Here is a 21,528-nt window from a genome sequence, read left to right as displayed (position 1 = left end):
CTAAATTTCTGACAGTAATTGTAACTGTTAATTCAGTTAATTCTGTGAATTCACTAACATACTTATGTAATGCATTACGCTTCACTGCGGGGATATAATCACAGAAATTAGCCATAGGCTTCCATGTAAGTTTACGTTCCTTCACATAAGGCACTTTTCTTTTTAAACGTCTATAATAAAATAAGTAATATTAAATTAACTCTGTGCCATTTTGAAACACTATAGAAAATGGTTAACACCTTGTACTGTAAGTCTTACTATAACAAATAGAAGTACCATTGCACAAGACAATGGACCAAAACGGGAAGCACCGTATTATTTACGACAATGAACAGTATATACCGTCATCACCGTGCACTAATGCAATCCCATATTTTAGTAGTCTCTATGCACGTTTACACATTGGCGGTATTATTGAAAGCAATGAAATGATATGTCCTAGTTGACAGATACACTACAGTGCCTAGTTAAAATCATTCACCAACAGTTAGTAAACGATACAGTTCATCTTCAACTACTGAAGCTTCGCATGTATTTGATTATGTATATGGATGTAACTGTGGTGGAGGGCGCGACGGTGTTGTTGAATTCTTCTGACTACTAGATGGCGGAGTTAAGAGTCCACTTTCATTTGGGCTTTGCCTACCAGATTCAGTATTGGAATCAGATTCATTTGTGTCTGTACAAGGGATGTCGTCGGCTAATCGTTGTTGCGCCCTTTCTAGCATATTCAAGTCAACCACATGTGTCTGGATACGATGTGATTCATCCATCACTATATTGGGCACTGTTGCCCGGAGACCAGATCCGGAATGAGACTCTGAAGGTGGTACTGCAGACCTCAAAAGAAACTGAGAACCTTCCTCCGCTGCTGTCATTGCAAACGGGTTCAGCCATTTGACACAGGGTGCAAGCTGTTCCCATGAAATGCGTGATACCCTCAAGGCACATTCCCTTCCTTGAGTGTGATACATGGCTGCTGCTGCTATATGACTATATGGAAACTTCAAGCTTCCTTCGTCCAAGGTGGCTAGATCCAACAGTTGAGCAGCTTGGGAGTACTGTAGACCACCGTATTGGGGGTAAATGAAAGCACTTGGTCTTGACCAATCACCGGACTCGATTTGCATATAAATATTCAGCCAACCAGGTGCTGTAACCGGAGACAAATTCCACCCAAGACCTTTCAATATCACCAATTCTTTTCCTAAGATTTCTTCTTCTGTGCATGCACCATCCGTGACATATGCAAACTCTGCTATTTTGGGTGGATATATTTCTTCAACCTGTAACAAAACGATAAATTTCAATAACTTGTTTGCTTAATCGAAGAACAATAACAGGGAGGAATGAAACAAATACAAACCTTGGCAGCTATAAACAGGCATGTGATTCCTATTAACTGCAACTGATTTTTAGGTACATTTTGATGAATGGACAAATATCTGTCTAGATAGTCCATTGCAAGGTAATAAGTTTCTCTGTGTAGCTTATATACTTCGCAGACCTCGATTAACCAGTCCAACAGAATTGCCCTCATACGTGGCTGTAATGTTGGATGCCTTTGGAACATCTGCGGATTCCTCTGTGTAACGGTTTTCTGATCTCCCGAACACATGAGTGACCAGACTTGAGAACCATCAGCCCATGGAAATGAAGGCAAAGGACTAGGTCTGTTTGTCACATTGTTGGATGACGATGGTGTTAAAAAACATGTTGCATTTCGTAGCTCAGACCATGTGGCTGGTTCTTGTTGCTCCTTCAATGGAGATACTTGATGAGGTGTGCACGTATTTTCTAATGAATGTACCGAATGACAAGATTCTGTGTATGATACATTCGATAATGCTGGTATTTTACTGGGGGGATACACATTCTCCGAATCTTCAGAAATCTCGGTTGTACGCCTTTTACGTTTCAAAGATTGTGTAACTACTTTGCCACCTTGCAAATAAGTCTGTGATTTCTTTTCCTGTAAACTGAATAGACCAAGAGGATCTTATTTTTTATGTTGTTCCATGGAACTCCCAACTATATACATGCATCGAACGAACGGAGCAAAACCTTGATGCAAAGTCGTTCGAAAGAATTTTCGATAGATAAAAAAATGTTGCTGGTAAGATTCAGAAAATATTAATAAATTGCTCAGAAAGTGAGTATTCAGTGAAGAAGGTTATACACGTACAATTACGCATTTTTTTTTTCAATTGCGAAGCACGATAAATTGATGAAACCCGGTAGAAACAATTTCCGAAAATTTAGCGGAGTTTTTGCCAAAATATCGAGAAGATAGGATGAAATTTCAACGGCAAATGGAAAGTGTTTCACTCACCTTGTCTGTGGCATCTTGTCGCAGAATTGTCGACGTGTTCAAGAAATATTTCCAACGGGAATCGGATTTTTTATTCGAGCAGAAACTGGCTAATGTATCGATGGAACGTCCGTTCGGTTTTCACAGCGTATGCTCATGAATTTTCCCAAGGAAAACGACGAAAAGTGGAAGAGCGCGCGAAGCTTACATGCACTCGATCGCCATAATGCACGTACACTTGGCTACGTTTGATTCAATATTTTATATTATGACTTCTCATTACCGATCGATCGTGCAGCACCAAAATTTCTCGGAGTCTTTTTCGATGTTATTTCTAGCCTCGGAATATCACAGAACCGTAAATCTTGAGAAAAATAAGGGACGTGGAAGTCGAAGCGCGGGAGACCAGCGCGCGAAACGATGACCAACCCCTGCTTGCAATCAGCCACTGTCACGCCCTCTATACATATACCATAACCTCAAATAGTGAAAAAAAATTCCAAATTTCGGTGGAACAGCCTCCTCAAAGTCCAATTATTTAATCCCGATACGGAAACACTTGCATATTTATGTACATGCACCGAATTTAGCAACTGCAAAACCACCATGAAACGTTGGCGTCGTGTGACGAACGCCCTGCGTATCGCACGGTTTTTCTCCAGTAAAGTATCAGAAAAATTTATGGAAAACGCTAGGCATTATCCAGGAGAAATGCGTTTTACCATCACAACACGATACAGTCGTATTAGAACATGAAATATTGCGTGCAAACGATGCATAAATCCGAGGAGTCGTAGCACCCACGCGCACTGCGCATCTGTATTTCCCGCTCGATTATACCTCGACTTTTATGCGAGATTTGTGACAAATATATTTGCCTCGAACGCACCGTACACTGCACACTCGGAACTGTTGCCCTGTTCTGTCGATGGTGATACCTGGGCACAGAATAACGCTTTTCAATCGCGGACTGGCGTTCACGAATGAGTTTCGCGGGAACGCCAAACTAGTGAACGAGCACCGGCCGTATATCCGTGGCGCTGCTGTGCAATCACACGCGTGCATGCCATTGGCCGTTACGAGGAGCACAGCTGGCGCTCAGCTGATTCTCGGACAACGCACACAACCTTCGGGTCCGATGCACGCATGCACTTACGCCCGGACCACGCGGGAAATGTGCGCGCGTAAATTGTTGGGCGCGAGTCGTGTACCGTAAGCCATGGAAAAGATCGCCTTTGCCACGTATAGCGATTATCCCGTACCCTACAAATCAGGCGTAATTGTCTTTCTGAAATGCGTAATATTCGTTTCAGAAACAACACTCCTCGAAGAACGAAATGATTCGTATGACTGGCGTAAAGAATATATTGAACGCCATAACAAAATATATTAGTCAACCGAAATTTTTTGTGCTTGCGAAAATCGCAATCGACTGTAGTAACAGGAGGAAGATTTTCACGAAAATTACCTCTTTGTATATATATTTAATAAAATAATTGTTATTGTATATATATTTTCATAACTAGTACCGCAAACTACGGACATTATTTTTTATTATAAGAATGTAACGGATACAAAAATGTGACCGATCGTTGCCTCCATGAAACATAAACGAATCCAATATTCCTAATTTTTGTGCACCATCTTTTAGATTCTAAATTTCCTACTTGAAGCGCCGAAACAAAGCCCCGGATCGTCACACTTTTATCGCCATGTTTCCTCGTCGACTTCAACTTTTTTACTCTTCAGTCGACTTCCACGAAATTTTTCCTGTCTGACTCAAACATATTTATTTTACGTTCATCCGTGAAAATAGCATTTTTCCAAAAATTATAATCTTCAGAGAGGAACAGAGAGTGCCCACCTTTTCTCTCTTAGAACCTGTCATCGTCTTTTAGCCAGGGACATGGGAACCGAACGTGAGCGCTCTCGTATAATCCTCTCTGTTAATATACTCCTTTGCAAATTCTATTCTTTTTTTGTCTATTTTTGGCATTTATGTGCGTATTACCAGAGAGGAAATGAGAGTGCTCACGCTCGGGGTTTTAGTGTCTCCACTTTTCTGCATCATATGTTTAGCCTGGAACAGAACCCGCATCAACTTTTTAGCCTGGAACAGAACCTGCATTATCTTTTCAGCCTGTATTAGAAGGTGCATCATCTTTTAGGCTGGATCAGAGCCTACATAGAAGAGCCTCTTTTAACTTAGAAGTCGCATCCACTCTGGCATTATTTGGAATCCGCTGCTAATGATGCAGATAAGATGATGCAGGTTCTGGTCCAGGCTAAAAATTAGACTAGGGGACAGCACTATACCGGGGACACTAAAATCCCATTTAAATACTCTCATTTCCTCTCTGTTGCAAATTCTATTCTTTTTTGTCTATTTTTGGCATTCATGTACGTGTTTCATCGTGCTACGAGTATAATTGTGTGTGCACGTCCTCTGTCGTTCAAACTGAAATGGCAGGGGCTACAGATTTCGCTAGCGAGTCATTACAACTGCCGCTGGATGGTACCACAAATTTGGCGGTATGGGGCCAATGTACCAATCGTTCGACTCGATCGGTAACTCCACGGCAGATTTTGGTCAACGTCTGCTGGAATTCTGGGTGTCTGCCAGGTCAAATTTGGCTAGCCAGACTCTTTTACAGTAATATTAACTCGTTCCCGAAGACATAGTTTTCCGACTGGTTCAGCAAATTAAGGCTTTTTAATTTCAGTCTGAATGATATAGACGTAATTATATTTTGAGCTAATCAGTCATTTACTCTATGAAAAAAGCACATTCAGTTCTGAGAGTGTGCGTGCAGATTCAGGTTGTCAGAATTGTTTAACGTTGAAAGATTTTTCCTGCCAACAGTCAGAGCACGAAACGAGTGCAAATGGGTCCATAGCTAGTAATGAGCTCCCTCCACGCGGAGAGCTTCGAAACAGGCAACGATTCTTTCTGTCGCGACAAAGAAAACATTGTGTCGCGGGTCGTCGCTGCAGATGTCTCGGCAGCTTTTATGCTCTCCCAGGCGATGAGAGTCCCTCGCAATTTCCGTGTTTTTCGCCGAACTCGCGCCGCTTTGCCAAGTACAAAGCGAAAATGAGATATTACCGTTGAGCGCAGTCCGCTCGCATTTTTCTACGCGATTAAAGTCGAGCATATTGTGTTCATTCCAAACAGCCCACTGCTTTTGTCTCGCGGAATTAACACGTGCACGAGCACGGCTAATTATTCTGCACTCGACACGAAGCTTTTAACTCCGAGGAGAAGGTCTCTTCACTGATTCTGTACAAATTTGGAATAAGCAGAGGTATATTTTTACTGTTTCAACAATTGATCGAAATTGAGAAATCGGTTTCTTCCAAAGTCGGTTTACACATATGTAAATTCGACGTCAAGCGTCGCTGTCACGCGAAAGAGCGTTACACATTAGTACATAAATTTCGTTCATCTGTCGCGCGTAAAACAAAGTTCGACATTTTCATTTTCCGGTGTAAAAAAAAATATATATATATAGAGGCGAAGAAAATAAAAGGGGAGAGGTGGAAAATATTCCGTTTGCAATGAAACTCGCTCTTTACGAGCCGAGAGTGTGTATTGTTCCCCCGGCATGTTCAAACTTTTTACGGCCAGCCGAGTTTAGTTATAACTCTCGATATAAAACGGCCATTTAGTTTTTGCGATAAATTTCGCGGGCAAACTCTTCACGGTGAATCTCTCGATCCGTTTTATCGAATTTACAAGTGTCCCTTCCCCTCTCCGGCGAAACCTGGTTTTCCTCCCCTCTCCGCCGGGTGTACCTTTTGTTCTTGCCCGTTTTCGGTACCTTCGCCGTTTGCCTCGGCACTCTAAACTCCGGATATAATATTTTAGGACAAAACCTGCCCGTGGAAGAAATAAAAATGTGGAACGCCACCGGGTCCACCGGATTTATACCGTTCGAGCGTGGGTCAAGAACAAGATTTACGACTGGCACCTTCCCATGGCGCCGATCTCGAGGATGGCATTCAGAACGGCCCATGAATTATTGGAGAATGTTCGCGGAAGTTTCTGTAAATTTCTTCGACGGATATCCGTGCTACGTGTGTCGCATCCCGCCGGGTTAAACGGTTCTGTAAGTCACGAGACACTGAACTATTCGAAACTCTGCCACATATTGATTGGAATCGATTACAAACAATGTGTTTCAACAAACAAAGCGTCGTTGTTGCTCTTCATAAATAGTTGCGAAACAGAGAAAGTGAGAACTCAATCCTTGTAAGCAAACAGAAATTCCTCTTTGTAACATAGGTTTGTACGGTTTTATACATATGGTGTATTATATGTACAGTGTTTACTCTATAAATGAGCCATTTATTTTGAAAGTGGCCCCACTTATACTTAAATTGAGATATTTAAGGGTTTGCGTTTCAATAAAATTAAAAATATACGGATACCAATGTGTCACACTGCTTAAGTGTATCTGAAAGAGTTAAATTTACAGTTCCTATTCAAATAATAGTAATTATTAAGTGAATAATATGTTTTCTTACCAAAAATGGAGATAGGCCACTTTCAAAGTTAAAAACCGGATTTGTTATAAAATTTAAAAGAGTCCAAGTCCATTCGACGTAATTTAAAATGCTTCAAATTGAAAAAACAATACTCAATTTACTTTATATATCTTTATAACACTTCAAAGACACAATTTATGCAATTCAGGACATTTTCTAACTATATAAATTACATAACAATTTACTGCTCATCTACATTTTGTGTATGCAGGAGGGATTTGAGGAAGTCATGGTGCTCCGATGGTATGTATAGTAAGTCCATCATGTCCTTGTATTTCGCTGTTGTAATTCGTCTCATATTTTTATAAAGTGGTGTCAATACAATATTTTCAAACTTTCTTGGTCTACCCCGACGTGGTAATAAATCCAGAATTCTTTACTCCTCCAAAGTCCTCCAAAAATTTTGTTGACATGAAATCCTCTTGTTTCGTTTCACTTAGAATAAAGTTATTACCTTTCCTGCACTTTTTGATAATGTCCCTCGGACATTATCAATAATGGATTGGACTTGGGCCACTTTCGAAGTGACGGTTTTACTTATTGAACTAACTGCGAAAACTGATGTGTCCAAAATAATCGTATATACTCCGAATATACTTAACCGCAAATGTTGTTTCTGACAGCTAACTTGAAGTTGTACACGTAACTACGGGCAACGAGAAATAATTGACAAATGGACATAGGCGACTCTCCAAATGAACGGCTCATCCCAAATTACTTGTGAGAGGCCATGCTTTTCTACGTTGGATCAAAGAATAGTATCTCCTGGCCGATATACGTCCCTGGCTGGACGCGTGTTTTGGACATATACCGAGCAACCACTGTACATAGTTTAGTCGCGGAGTGCGACTGCAAGATGTACCATTCCCGTTATTTACTTCACAGCTTCGATCCGAGGGAATAAATAGTTCGAACGGTGCTGGTTCATCCGACCCGGCGGAAGGCTTGCGTATCAGAGCCGGCGTTCATTTTATGCATTACACAGTGCCGAATAATCGGAGCGGAAATTCAGCAGACATTGTTTCCCAGGCGCAGTTTGCTCGACGCCGCAGACTCTGTCATTCGAGCGCCGGTCGCTCTCTCCACCTCGTCATCGTCATTATCATTGTTATCGTCATCATCCCGGAGTCGGCGAATGTGTCGCCGCCCCCGCCCCCGCCCCCTTGGACTCCCCCAGTCTCCTAGACGCATTGCAAATGACGATTTGACTGGAAGAGCGAGCGAGATGTGTTCATCCGTGTTTCTCTGCGACTGTTCGTTCCGTCCTCTTTTCTCGCAACTTCCAACAACGAACTTTTTCCTCGGTCTCACCTGGTTGTGCTTGTTTCCCACCACCTTCGATCGTCTTCCTCTCGCCTGTTATTCTCCTCGTCGGTCGCTCTTGGCCCGTTCTCGCCGTTTCGTTCATCCCCGTTGCCCCTCCCCCGTACTTCAGCGAACGCGACTTCGCCATTTTCAATCTATTGAGCCGTTCTCTGTTCCTTGGCGATTGTTCTCTCTCCGACGCGCGCGCGCGCTTTTGTGCGCCTTCTCTGTCTCTGGTGTCTCTGTGTACCTCTATCCCTCTTCGGGAACATAGGAAACAATGTCATCTATCTTCCGCCGTGATCCACGTCCGGTACATCGCGGCGGAATTACCGGTGCTAACGCGGCATCGTCACATTCAGCTTCGAGCATTCACGGCATTCACATGTAAGTAAGTATAGTGTATGCAGGCGTCCGGCCGACTGGACTATAGATTTACCCACTTATCCGCGTGTCCCCCCTTAGCCGCTTTGCCAGGACCTCGAAGCGCGTCGTTCCCTCCCTATTGGAGCACCAGCGCGTTGGCGCCGTGGAGGTTCTAATGGAAACTTTTCACTTGGCAAAATATCCTTAATTACTGGCTGGTAATATCGTTACTTGCTTCTGTAACAGGTGTCAAGGTTTGGAATGGTCAGCGTGAAAATTCAGCGTCCGTTGTCAAAACGTCTTGCAACGGTGGAGAAATTCGGGCTCGCTTTTGCCCAACGGTGGACTTGGCGGCGCTGATTATTTCGGCAAATAATATGTATCAGTAATGACCGGCAGCGCGGCCCACCAGAAGTTTAAATACCGTAGGACAGTGGCGGAGTCCGTCGGGCACACCGGTCGTATTAGATTAAGTTAATAATTCATGTTATGCTAATGAGCGCGTTCACAAATTTATTGCCGGCCGTAACGTTCCGGCGTTATACTACGCACGGTGTGAAAACAGACGGCGTTTGTACGTTCGCAATTTTATCTATCCATTCTTTATGGGCACTTCTGCTTGTCTTAAAAGCCCGCCCGCGGGAGAAGTTCGTAAAAGGTATGCGCGTAAACTTCACTCCCGAGATAATGGCCGCGATATGACTACATTATAAAGGCAGCCGTGTTAGTTAAAAATTCTGGTACCGTGGATAAGTATTTCTGCCCTCCGCGTTAAGATCTCCTTGATCGCGCTTCTTTCATTACGGGCTCCATCGCGACAGCATATTTTTCCGCGCATTCTCCCGGATACGAGCGTCGCCGCTGGTAGATACTGTTTTACAAGTTTTAATTATGTTTCAGCAAGCGTCGTCATCTTTTGTCGCCTCCCATGCGAATAGCATCATTAACACGGATCGTTCCCCTTTACGATCAACCGGCTCCACGCTGTCCTATGTCTCCAACACGGGAACCGATTGAAATGTTCATTTTTACAATTTACAAAGTTCGGATATCTCTAATTGTCAACTAAACTTGAAAATTTGCACCGTTTCCTGTGTTGAACTATTGTTTGGCACAGAAAAGGTTTTACAATCATGGGACCCGAAAACGGGGGAATTTTTGACCGGTCTCCGGCTGTCTATTTATTGCTACACATCTGGAAAACACGTGGTGGCCAGATTTTCAACTAAATAGAAATGACCTGTCGTAAAACCCTCGTATTCAGCGCAGACCCTTGCAGGGATCCGACCGTGTGCCCTTGAACCAATACACCCCAGGGCATATCAACGTGTGTACAATCATAGCATTCAAATTGTTATGTTACGGAGTAAGTATAGTATTATTTATTCACTGGAACTATAGAAATTGCACATGAATCGTTTAAAAGAAAAAATATTTTATTTTTAAACTATCTATGCTATTAGGGGTACCCATAGGTAATCAATTATTTGCAAAGAATTTGTTTTGCCTTTAGTACCGATCGTTGAAACACGTATTCTTTTACAGTCTTCGGTCAAGCAGCCTGTGTTCAAAATATTCTCAACAGTATAATTTGTTTTACAACCCTGTAATAAAATGGCCGGCGTCCGTACCTTCCGAGGATCATATGCGTCATTGCATACTTTTCCATTTTCGAGATGTATTGAAGGTCAACCAGTGTCAACGTTGGATCAGAAGGTTTGCTGCTGATGATTATGATCTCTCTGACAGGCCTCGAAGTGGACGACCAGTCGAATTTGACAATGAGATTATATAATCAATTCAGAAATAAAAACCTGAATTTACTACAAAGTTTGTTTTAGATTGCAAAATAACTTACTTATGGGCCCCCGTAATATATTATTTTTGAACTTAATATAAAATCGTGCTTATTTTTAGGACCGAACGGAAAGTTTCGAGGAAATCACACGCATGGAACTATGGTAATCTCGATGCTTCTCGGTATACTTTTCTTGCCGGGCGAACTTTGCTAATTTGCCGGAGACCATCGAAGCATCGGTGATGGAACAGTCGGATGGTTCGAGCGTAACCCCGAATTCCCGTGATTACCATCCGAATGGGCGGAATTAAATCATCGTTCGGCGCGCTGAACGAATCGGCAGAAAGTTTCAGGCGTGCGAGAGATACTTCCGGGGAAACTCTGATCACCGCCGGCCGTGGATCTTATAGGCGAACTGGAGTAAGATCGGGGTAGGGGGGGAGGGGGGAAACGCGCGTGGAAAAGGGTGGATTTCACCGTGGAAAGTTTTGAGCGCCGGGATCTCTTACCCGACGCTAAGGGGTGAAATATTGAATCTCTTCGGGGCAGAAAGAAATATAACTCGCATTTTATTTTTCGGGTTCTCTCGGGCCGCGGGCATACCGTAGCGTAGGGTAGCGACACGACGCGGCGGCTTCTTCCGGTCGGCCCCTCCTCGCGCGCTGTTCTCTTCCCTTCTCAACCATCACCGCATGTTCGCGCATGTTTGAAGAAGTATGGCCCCATATGGATCGCGATGGTCCTCGTCATACGTGCCCGACATACTCCTTTCGAAGTTTATGACAGCCCGTCCGTGTATCCGCGGATGGTTTATCGATCGTTGCACGATCGCTGGCTTGGATCGGGGCGAACGGGAGAGACGATGTAACCGGGCCAGGAATTTCCACCGAGGAATTCGCCTCGAGTTTCTTCGCGATCACTTACCTCGCCTCGCTGCTTTTCTTGCCAGATTTATCTTCTCATTTCCGCTCCATCTTTTTTTGCGGTCTTTGTGGACTGCCGGTGCAATTGCTTTGGAAAATACCCGCGTCAAACATAATTACAACTTTCAACGGTGGGTATATTGCTGCGTCGAGAGCCCGAGCGTTGTATTTAACGATAAATCGTTCCTTTTCAATAAACGGCTATCTTCGGCTTCCCGTGGCTCGAGAAGGAGTGGCTGTGCGATGAGTAGTTCTGTCTTTACACGATAGACACAGTCGCTCGCGAAGGTATTCGAACGCCCAGCGAGCTTTGAACAATAAAAATATATGCGTTACTCTTGATTTTTCAATAATAAGTATCAAGATTACAGAGGGTGGCCAAATTGTTATATTTATAGTATCATTTCTAAAATAAAAATTGAGAAAGTTATTAGTTGACAAGAATGATAATACGAAGATTAAAAGGTGTTTTCATTTTTACTATTCGCGAATAAAATTTTCCAAGTCACGCTGACTGTTCTCTCAGGTTTTACCAAAAAATTGCCCACTGTGGCTTCGCATTCGGAAGCCGAACAGTCGAGCGAATCACGGAGCTGAAAGTTCTCCGATCGACGGCAAAGTTAAAACCTGCGGTGGATATTCCGTTTAGATTTTATTTCGCCCTCGGTTTATTTTGAATAACGATCCGCAATTAATTCCCCTATTCTCCGGGAGCCGGGAACGAAAACTTGCGGGGTCGAACGGGACTGACTGCAAATGAATAGCAGCCAGCACACGTGAGAGAGGGAGAGAGAGAGAGAGAGAGAGAGGGAGGGAGAGAGAGCACGCCGAAATTCCCATAATTCCCGGGCTCGGAGGCAAATAAGCTGGTGCAGCTGCAGCTGCACTACCCTGGAAGAGTAAAAACGTTAACCGGCTCTCGCGAGCTACGAATATAAGCACGCCGTCCCCTGTGATCGGTCTCTTATTTGAGGTGTGCGCGCGCGCGATCGATCCGCGATATGTTTGTGTTCCGGTATCTGATACAGGATAGACCCGGGACTTCATGTATCGATGTATCAACTCCGAACGCTAACACAACCGCGACAAGACGATTCAGAGATAGCGAGGAAGAAGTTTCTCTGACAGAGACCGAATACCGGTCTTCTTGCGACATGATCTTGGCGATTTATTGGCGCCACGGCCAGTTGCTGTCGGTTTTTGCTATTGATCTTCGCGGTCCTGCATTAGGAGATCAGAATATATATTACTTTCTGCACAGGATAATCGTAACTGCAAGAATATAAGTTTCGCCACCTGATCATACGCTTTCCGTGCATAATTGTCTATTTCCAATTACAGTGTTTACTCGATATATGTCTGGCCAGGGACATATATCGGCGAGGAGATACTATTCTTTGATCCACGCGACCTTGGCGAGGTCTCTCGAGCTTCTTGGCCCCTGGCGGAGTATACCCCGCGGTGGGGATAATTCCGCGACATTTATCATCCAGGCCTCGGCGACATACAGTGTGTAGCTCTGTCCACATGAATATCTTGGCTACTTCAAACAATATGAGACAATGTTACCTACACAAGTTGTAGGGTTTAAGAAACTACATAACAAATGATAATCTTGCAAGTGGAAGCGTAGAGAAGATGTAGAGGTCATCTTTGCTTTTTTAAATGGAATGTCCAATTTCTTATGCTCGATTTCGATAGATTGACGTATTCTTAGTGTAAAAGTACTAAAGTGTATTTGTCCTGAAACTTTGAACTATTGTTTGAAGTAACCAAGATATTCAAGTGGACAGAGTTCGTGGGACACGCTCTATATAAACACTGTAGTTAAAAGATTAAAGTCGTCGATTCAATCGTTTCAATCGTATTGGCGATTATATAATATATCATTTTGTGCTAGACAATGCTGTGGCTAAAGATTCGGGTGACCTAAAAATTGACGAAATGAATAGTCCCAGTAATTGTTTCGGTGGTAAAATCTTTTCGCCTTTGATTCTTCGTGTTCGCCGGCTATTGACTTTCGAGGAGAGCGGTCGCTCATTCCTAACCGATCACGATGTGGATTAACAAGACGAACGTGATGAATGGAGAGCTTTATTCGTTACGGGCAGCGAAACTTTTTTTTTTCCCAATCGATTTGTCGAGCGGCGCAGCCATCGTCACCGCGGGACCAGATTTATTGCAGCTTTCCGCCGTTACTTTTTTATTCTTTCTCTCCACCTCTGTGTGTCCCTCTCTTGTCGTTCGAACGGAAAGCCTCTTTTTAGCGAAATGGTCTTCAAATCGTCCGGACGAGCATGATATTCTCCGTAGGTATGAAATTAGTGTGCGAAGCACGACGCCGCCGCCTTTATTCGTTCGCTGTTTGTTCAATTTTTTCACCAGGGTTTTGAGAAAATCCGGAACTATATTTGCCTCCAAATTATACTCGAATAACACAATAATTTCTTCGGGTTTATGTTTCTCAAAAATCGCTACTCGAAGGATCTCTGTTCATTCCTCGTTTCAGTTTTATCACGGTGTATTATACTGACCCATAATTTCCAATGGCTTTACGGCACGGAACGACATCTGGGAAGTTAATTAGCATTTCTTGCCAATAGCTACCTACTACCTTCTTTTATTACCTACCCGCGTAAAACCGTACTAGGGCACTTAGTATGTTCAATTACGAGGATTCGGCCTTTGTCCTTGTTTGTTTCATTTCGCCAGTCTATGAAGGCCCATGGGCCCCGCGAAATGAAGGTTTCATCATTTTGTCCGGCATTGTACTAATTTCTTCATTTTTTCTTGTGAACACGAAATATTTGTTTGACCCGTTTTTTGATAGTTTCCACGGAATCTCAAAAGGCCGTGGAAAAATTGCATTTCACTTTCGCAGTGCGTTTTCGAACGCGTTTGTGACCAGCATTCGATGAAGACCGACGCGCTGGTCCACGTCGCCGCTTACAAATTCCCCTGTCGACAGGCTGAGAAAAATATCACGCGGCGCAACCTCTGAAAAATATCGTTACAAATGGACACGCGGTAACAGATTGTCCTCCCGCACAACAATCATGACCGTCACTCGACGCGACGCAATAATAACTCAACGAAAAAAAATGGTTTAGCGCGCTGGAATGGCAATAGTTTTCACGCGACGCGTCTGTTTCCTTCAAAGTTGGGTATTTTTTACTGCGGGACGATTATGATCGATCGAGAAATTGTGTAATATAATATATAACCATCCTTGAAAATTCTCCGGGGATCTTAACTGTAGCGGTACAGTCTTTACTCGATATATGTCACAAATATCTAGGCGATAAAAGTCTCAGAACTATCCCCACTGCCGCGGGGACCCCAAAGCTCGAACTTTGTTCGCATTGTTTACACTCCTCGGCGACCAAGGTCACTCGAGCTTCGCTGTCCTTTTCTACGTTCGGCGTATCTTCTAGCCGATACATGTCCCTGGGTAGACCCGAGCTGTGGACATGAATCGAGAAGACGCTGTATACTCGAGAGACAAACAATTTAACCCTTTGCACTCGAAGCTGTTTTAACGAAACAATTTCACCGACATAGAATATTTCCCTTCTACATATTTTCTATTTATGTTATACATACGAAACTAGTGGAATTTACTTGTCAACACTGAAATGTTTAGTAATTTATTAAATACAAACAAATTTAATGACGTAAGAAATATTTTGAATAATGATACAGTAATTTTTAGTGGCGCCTTATAGTCGCCATTCGAGTGCTAAGGGTTAATAACCTTGAGGAATTGTGTGGAGGGAAAATGGCGGTCTATGAAGCCAAATACAGTTATTTAGTTCTTTTACAGCTACAGAGAGAGGATTTTCACTTATTATTGAAGTTTCTTCAGCTTCGAGGGAGAACTGTGTAAATTGTTACTGTATGACGTAAGCAATAACATTGGGAATAGAGCTGGCAAAAAATCCCTACTAGGATAGTTTTGTCGCGGGGAGGTTTCACCGAATTGTTGTCATTGCCAATGAGATCAATAGTCGGGAAGAGTGGAGGGGGAAAGGTGACTAAAGGCAGGTCAGAAATTTTCACTTGCGAGGGCACTTTCACTCGCCGCGTCGCGTCGTGAAAATTTTCCGTTGCAACCTCCCCGTCTTTTTCCTCCCTTTTTACCGCATTTTTCTTTTCTGCTGGCCTCGCCAAGAGAAAAAGAAACGAAAGCTCGGGGTGGTTCTTGCCCGCGAACGTTCCTTATCGTTGCAGTTATCAACACGCGCATTTGTAAGAGGAATCCTAATTCTCCTCTCCTCTCCTCGCCGCGTAGCCGAGGTTCATTTTTATCGACGGTAGATACAGCGAGGATTTCCATTATGTATACCAGAAACGATGATTTAATTCAGGGAATTCCGTTGCAACAAACGGGCATGAAAAATGCTGGCCTGTTAGTACAATAACACGGTTTCCATCCCATTTTTTTTCTCCCTCCGATAACATTTCCTTCGTTACGAGTTGAAAAGAAAAGGAAAGAAAAAAAATGTCATTTCTCTTTCGTAATGACCGTTTCGCAAACCGCGTCGCCCCTCTTTTAGCCGAATCCGGTTAGGTTAGAAAATCTGAAACAGGGCAAGTGACCCCATTACTGTGGGGGGACCAATTACTGTGCCTATATTAACTACACTTATTCTTAAAGCACAATGAATATTGAAAAAGAGATATATAACATTTATATTCACTAATTTTAATGAAAAAACTTAATATCTCTTTTTTAATATTTATTGTGCTTTAAAAAGAAGTATAATTAACACTAAAACTACCACCGCCAATCAAAATGACCGGTTCCAGATTTCTAATTTTACAATTACTGAAATTATAATGATACTTTCACAGAAAATAATGAAATAAATATATTTAGTAAAACGCGTAATATAATACGAAACGCTCAAAATTTAAATAAATTCAATCTCATTATTTTTATAAGACAACATGTATCAGTTACTTTTAAGGCTCGGTAGGTTTAGTTTTAATATACGCACAGTAATTAGTACCCCCGCAATAATTAGGTCCTTTACCCTACACCACACAAGTTATCCTATTCCTAAAATCCACAAATATTTACCACAGTCTGCAATTATGGCTGGAACAACTGCGAACTGATCTCCCCATAATGTACCTACCACTACACTGATTTCTCTATAGATATATATGTCGCCAACGCCTGGACGATAAACGTCGCGGAATTATCCCCACTACCGCGTGGAAAGTGGAAACACCGTGTTGATGACATATATCGAGAATTCACTGTACATCTATAATATATATGTACATCTACTAATTCTTGTGGTCGCTAATGACCTAGATGACGACCTGTATAAATAAACAAAGTAAAAACCGAAATCCGGAATAATTGGGTTCTTCGGGTCTTCAGTTGTACTGGCTGTTCTTTTTATTTAAAAATCTTGTATTCTTTTTCTCCTCAAGCATCGGAAATCATTCAACTGTGGACTGATGACGGAATATTTTTTATGTTTCGAAGGATGAAAGAGAAGGATCAGTCGTTCTCGAGACACCCTTCAGCGCAAGACTCAGACACGTCAAGCAATAAATTATCGTCGCTACTTGGATCTCGCATAACTGCTCGTCGACTACACTTTTTTTGGTAAAATGTAGCCTCCTTTATCTTCTTGCATTTATGGCCTCTGAAAATGTTCAAAAATTGTAATGACATGAAATTCCACAGAATTTAAGTACGATTTTTATTTCTTCCAGATTCGCAAAGACTACTGCCGTCAAAAATTAGATTTTGTTTCCACTTTCCGAAAATGTGCCCACAAAAATTGAAAATTGCATGGACTCTCCATATCGCAGAGCGTCAGCTCGAAGTCCGCTTTGGTCTTCAGCGCGAGCTTTCCCGGCGTGACGGAAGACGCGTGCCAAGGTGGTTTCTATAGTCATTGACAAGCTCCGCGGGGCAAACGCGAAGTATTTGAAACGAGGCGACGCGGTGGCAAACTGGACGGTGGGACTGGAATGAATATCGCTATCTCATCGGCGAGCGGAGAGGCATGTATCATTCGCAAACGCTGCGAGATGGCCAGCGACGATAAGTGACCCTCGTTGCGAGACCCCGGCCACTTATTTTTCCCGGCTGTGTGCGACGAAACGAACGAGGCCAGGCCGCGAGACGTTGCGCGAGAAACAGAGAGCCAGAGAGGAAACAGGAGTTTGCAGCAGCGGCAGAACGAGAAACAGAAAGACGCGGCAAAAAACCTGCGGCCAGACAGAGAAAGGGGGCAGAAGAAGGGATGGAGAGCGGTTGAAAAGGGAAGAAAAAGGGGGTGCGCCGATGTTTCCGTGCGAATGGAAACGGGCACGCAATAGAAAAGGCCGGGACTCTCCAATTTGCTGAGAGCTCTCCATCTTCTCGGCTCTCCTCTCTTCTTCCCCCTGTGTTTCTCCCACTTCACCCGCGTCTTCCGTTCCTTTCCCGCTGCGCATTCACACTTCCTCTCCACCTATCTTATTACGCCTGTTTCTCCTCGTTCTATCCCCTTCTCCGACGCGATCGACCCCCCTCCCCCTCCCCCTCCCCCATCCCCCTGGAAAACTAAATACTCGACCGTTAATGGCAACGCTCCTGCTCGCGAACAGCGAAGTTTCAGAGCTCGGGGGTGTGACGGGATGCTGGGGTGGAGGAGAGGGTGGGTGCGATCCGCCTAGCGGAGTTTCGATCTTGATGGATACGACGATGCTCACGATTGTTTGAATACCGGTCGGCGCGGCGCGGCGCGGCGCCGGATAGTGAACTCTCGGTGAAAGATTTCTATGGCTCGATGAACCGAACGCAGCAGGTAGAATTTTCAGGAGGAATCCCGAACGGAAAATGTACAAGCTCCGCGTAAGAATACTCTGGCCGAGTATCCGATACTCGGCGCGCTCGATACTCGTTACGGCGATCGTTCGTTCATTCATTGATCGCTTCGACAATCTATTATCTTCCTTAAGAAATACGTCCGCGTCGGCAGTGGAGAGGCGGGCGGCCCCCGGACACTTAAACGATGGCACACCTGATTTATCAAAGCTTTTCAAAACAAAGCTGCACCTAAGGGTGCGTGTCAAATTCGTCAGTGAATTCAACTACCCTTACGAAGTAGCGCGTTCTAGTGGTGTACAGGGTGTTTCACCTAACTCGAGCGTCTATAATATCTCGCTTGGAAACATTAGTTGGTTCGGAGGGGCAAATATTACGGTAGGCAAAAAAATTTGTTCGAGGTTATATGCTTTGAGATTTCAAGGTCGTAGAAGTTTTTTTAAATGGAACGATATATTTTTATTATCGCTATAGCCGAGGTCAAGACGAATCCAACGACCTGTGATGTTACGACCTTCGCGTGACTTTGATGACCTTGAAATCTCTAAAAATATAACCTTGCCCAAATAATATGAATAAATAAATTTTCTTGCCCATCATAATATTTGCCCCTCTGAACCAACTAATGTTTTCCTCTGAAATTTTCTTCTTTCATAAAAAACAAGTGAGATCTTTTGGATGCTCGAGTTAGGTGAAACACACTGTACACAGTGCTTTCGACAATAGAGAAAATTTAAGGGACGGTTTGAGTTATGAACACATTCGCGACCGCTGACGTGAATTTACGTCCTGCAATTTTTGTTTCCGAATGCGGCAACATTAGGCGCATTAATGGGATTGGATTTAAATTTAAATTATTAATTAATTTCATAAATTAATTAATCCTCGCTTCAGCGATACGAGTTTGCGGCAACCAGCTTCAGAATTTCATTATGTTCGCCGGTACTCGGTATTAGAAACGGAAAGAATTTGCCGGTCGCGAATGTGTTAACTGTTCAAGATGCCCCTGAAATGCTGCAACCGGAACCACAGAGATGTACGTCGGTTACGTCACGGGCGGAAGAGTCCGCGATTCTCCCGTGCTAAAGTAAAATGGCGGCGGAAATTGCATAATATCGACTGAACGTTATCTTTCAGTGGGACCAATAAACAATTTTACGGACGGGGATGACAATGGCAGTAAATAGAACGTCGGGAAGCGAGGTCTCGTTGTTCGAAGGTTCTTTCACGCGGCGGTATTTTTTCGAGAAGTATCTCTATCGCGTCGAATCCGTGAACCAATCCTGAATCTCCGAGCCGGACGAGTTAATTTGTAAATCTTCGTTAAGTGCACGAACCGATGGCCCCATTCAGAAGCCGAGACTTTAGTCAGCCGTCCCAAAGCAACGTCGGAGCCGATCGTCTCTTCCCTTTTCAGGCGAAGAGGATAGGACTCGCCGTGATTTGCCGGTATCAATAGGCGGTAACTGCCAAGTTCACCCTTTGAGAATCTCCCCAGGTTCTCTTCAGGGACTACCGAGCTGGTCAACCGATTCGTTTTCAGAACTACTCGAGAGAGAGAGAGAGAGAGAGAGAGAGAGAGGGAGAGAGAGGCGGACGAGTTCGGCCAAAGTTCCTAAGAGAGTCGAATTTTCGACCCGGTAATTGTCACTTTACACGCTGTGCTCTCCACGGCGACGTTCTAATGCGTTTTCAAGTAGTTTGCAATCGTCCCGAGTCAGCCGAAATCAGGAATATCGTTAATCAACTTTACCAAAAAAAAATATACCGTTCTATCGTTCTTTGTACATGCACACACGGAATGTTAAAAAATGGAGGTAGGTAGTCACATTTTCATGAGCTTTCGCGAATTTGTTCGGCACGTAATTAGCATTTTAGAAAGGGGACCGAGCGGGTTCTACAACGAATTTATGCGTCCGTGGATTTCAACCAGAATTTTCTCGAAAACGCAATCTCGATTTTATCGTTGCGCCCGTCACAGGAGATTCCGGAAATTTTCAGCTTTGGAAAATTTTACAGGACCGAATATACGAGCTGCATGTGCTTGCCGGTACCGCGTCCCATGGGGCGCGCGGGATATTTGTCGCAATTGGTTTGGATACCCGAAGGATCTTCCCCGAAATTGTGTCACTACCTATGTCAGAAGTTTGTGTACCGGAATACAGAATCGTTGATACTTTTTCCTTTTTTTTCTATCTAGATTTCAAAGTGGTTCTTTCCAGTCGTTAATAACAACAAACTCAACCTATTTAACACTTTGACTGCCATACTAGAAACCTCGAAAAGCCATAAAGTCAAAGTAAGTTGTTTAACACTAGGTTTACGGGACCCGTCAGAATGACGGGTTCTAATATTTTTAATTTACGATTATTGAGACTGTGAAGATCCATCTACGTGGGATTACTCAACAAACTTATTTCCTTAGGTATATATTATTTAAAAAATGGCTGAAAACTTGGATAGACACATTCTTCTTATTTTTATAAAGTAATGTAAAATACTCACTCTTAATGCTCCGTAAACCTAGTGTTAATGAGATAAAAATTGAAAAAAATTAAATGTATGACATTGACTAGTCCCCCAACTTTCTTGCATTTTACAGATCCTAATCAAATTCGGTACGATGAATATATTAACGTAAACATTCGTGTAAAAGAAATACGATAGAGGTTATGTAAATTTATCGTTTTCCTTTTAAAACTCATTTTGAATTAGATATGTATTGCTCACGTCTGTAGAACAAGATGGCGGATTGACAGTTGATAAGAGTAGAGACAGAAGAGAGAAAAGCGACGCGCATTAGAAAATCTAATTGATTAGGATTGTCACTTTCTTACATAAATCTTTGTGGAATAATAGCTTTCAATGTCGTTTCTTTTGTTTACAGGTAAGAGTGTGACCAATGTAAATAATGTAAATAATTGTAAATAGCGAATAAAACTTTCATCTTGTGTTTACAGTGAAACTCAGTTTGGTTATTCTTTCCTCAAGACAAATTAAAGAACGAAAGGATCAACTTATTATATTCATTTAAAAACCTGTAGAAATAATTCCGTCACCCACATATGGGTGACATGGCGGTCAACGTGTCAATGTATGTTGTGTCTCTACGTGTGTCACATCCGAGTTTTATCTGTGATTGTCGCTCTTTCGGTATTGTCACTGCCCAATTATCTTGGACGCCATTCAGGAGTCCTTGCCAGTGCGATGACTATCGCTCACGAACACACCTGGCGGTGGAAATGGTAAGCTTCGCGAGGTACCGTTGGGAGAGATCTTCGAACGGAATGGCCAGGTGGCATGGTCGCCTGACACTCTATTGTCTGTCTGTCGCGTTTGTCGCCTCATGGTTATTGCCGCGATTGGTCGCCAAATTTGTACCATCGCAAAATTCTCATGAGTCCTAATCTGAAGTTAGGATGCTGCTGATCGTTGGCCCTGC

The 21,528-nt window shown here is 43.2% G+C and overlaps 1 protein-coding gene and 1 long non-coding RNA gene across 2 annotated transcripts in view; one reads left to right on the top strand and one right to left on the bottom strand.

Annotated features, from left to right (window-relative positions):
• The window catches only part of LOC143354517 (uncharacterized), a 322,087-nt gene that overhangs the window by 144,423 nt on the left and 156,136 nt on the right, over positions 1-21,528 (top strand). The window lies entirely within an intron of this gene.
• Positions 154-3,428, bottom strand: Cyce (cyclin E). Its single transcript, XM_076788649.1, has 3 exons — positions 2,333-3,428; positions 1,367-1,979; positions 154-1,286 (listed from the first exon to the last, which is right to left on the bottom strand). Exons 1-3 carry the CDS (start codon positions 2,344-2,346, stop codon positions 540-542), a joined length of 1,374 nt encoding a protein of 457 aa, XP_076644764.1. The 5' UTR covers positions 2,347-3,428; the 3' UTR covers positions 154-539.

The sequence above is a fragment of the Halictus rubicundus genome, chromosome 5, assembly GCF_050948215.1.
Source record: "Halictus rubicundus isolate RS-2024b chromosome 5, iyHalRubi1_principal, whole genome shotgun sequence".
NCBI classification, from domain to species: domain Eukaryota; kingdom Metazoa; phylum Arthropoda; class Insecta; order Hymenoptera; family Halictidae; genus Halictus; species Halictus rubicundus.
Note: the sequence above shows the minus strand (reverse complement) of the source record. Positions and strands in the feature narration are given on the sequence as shown.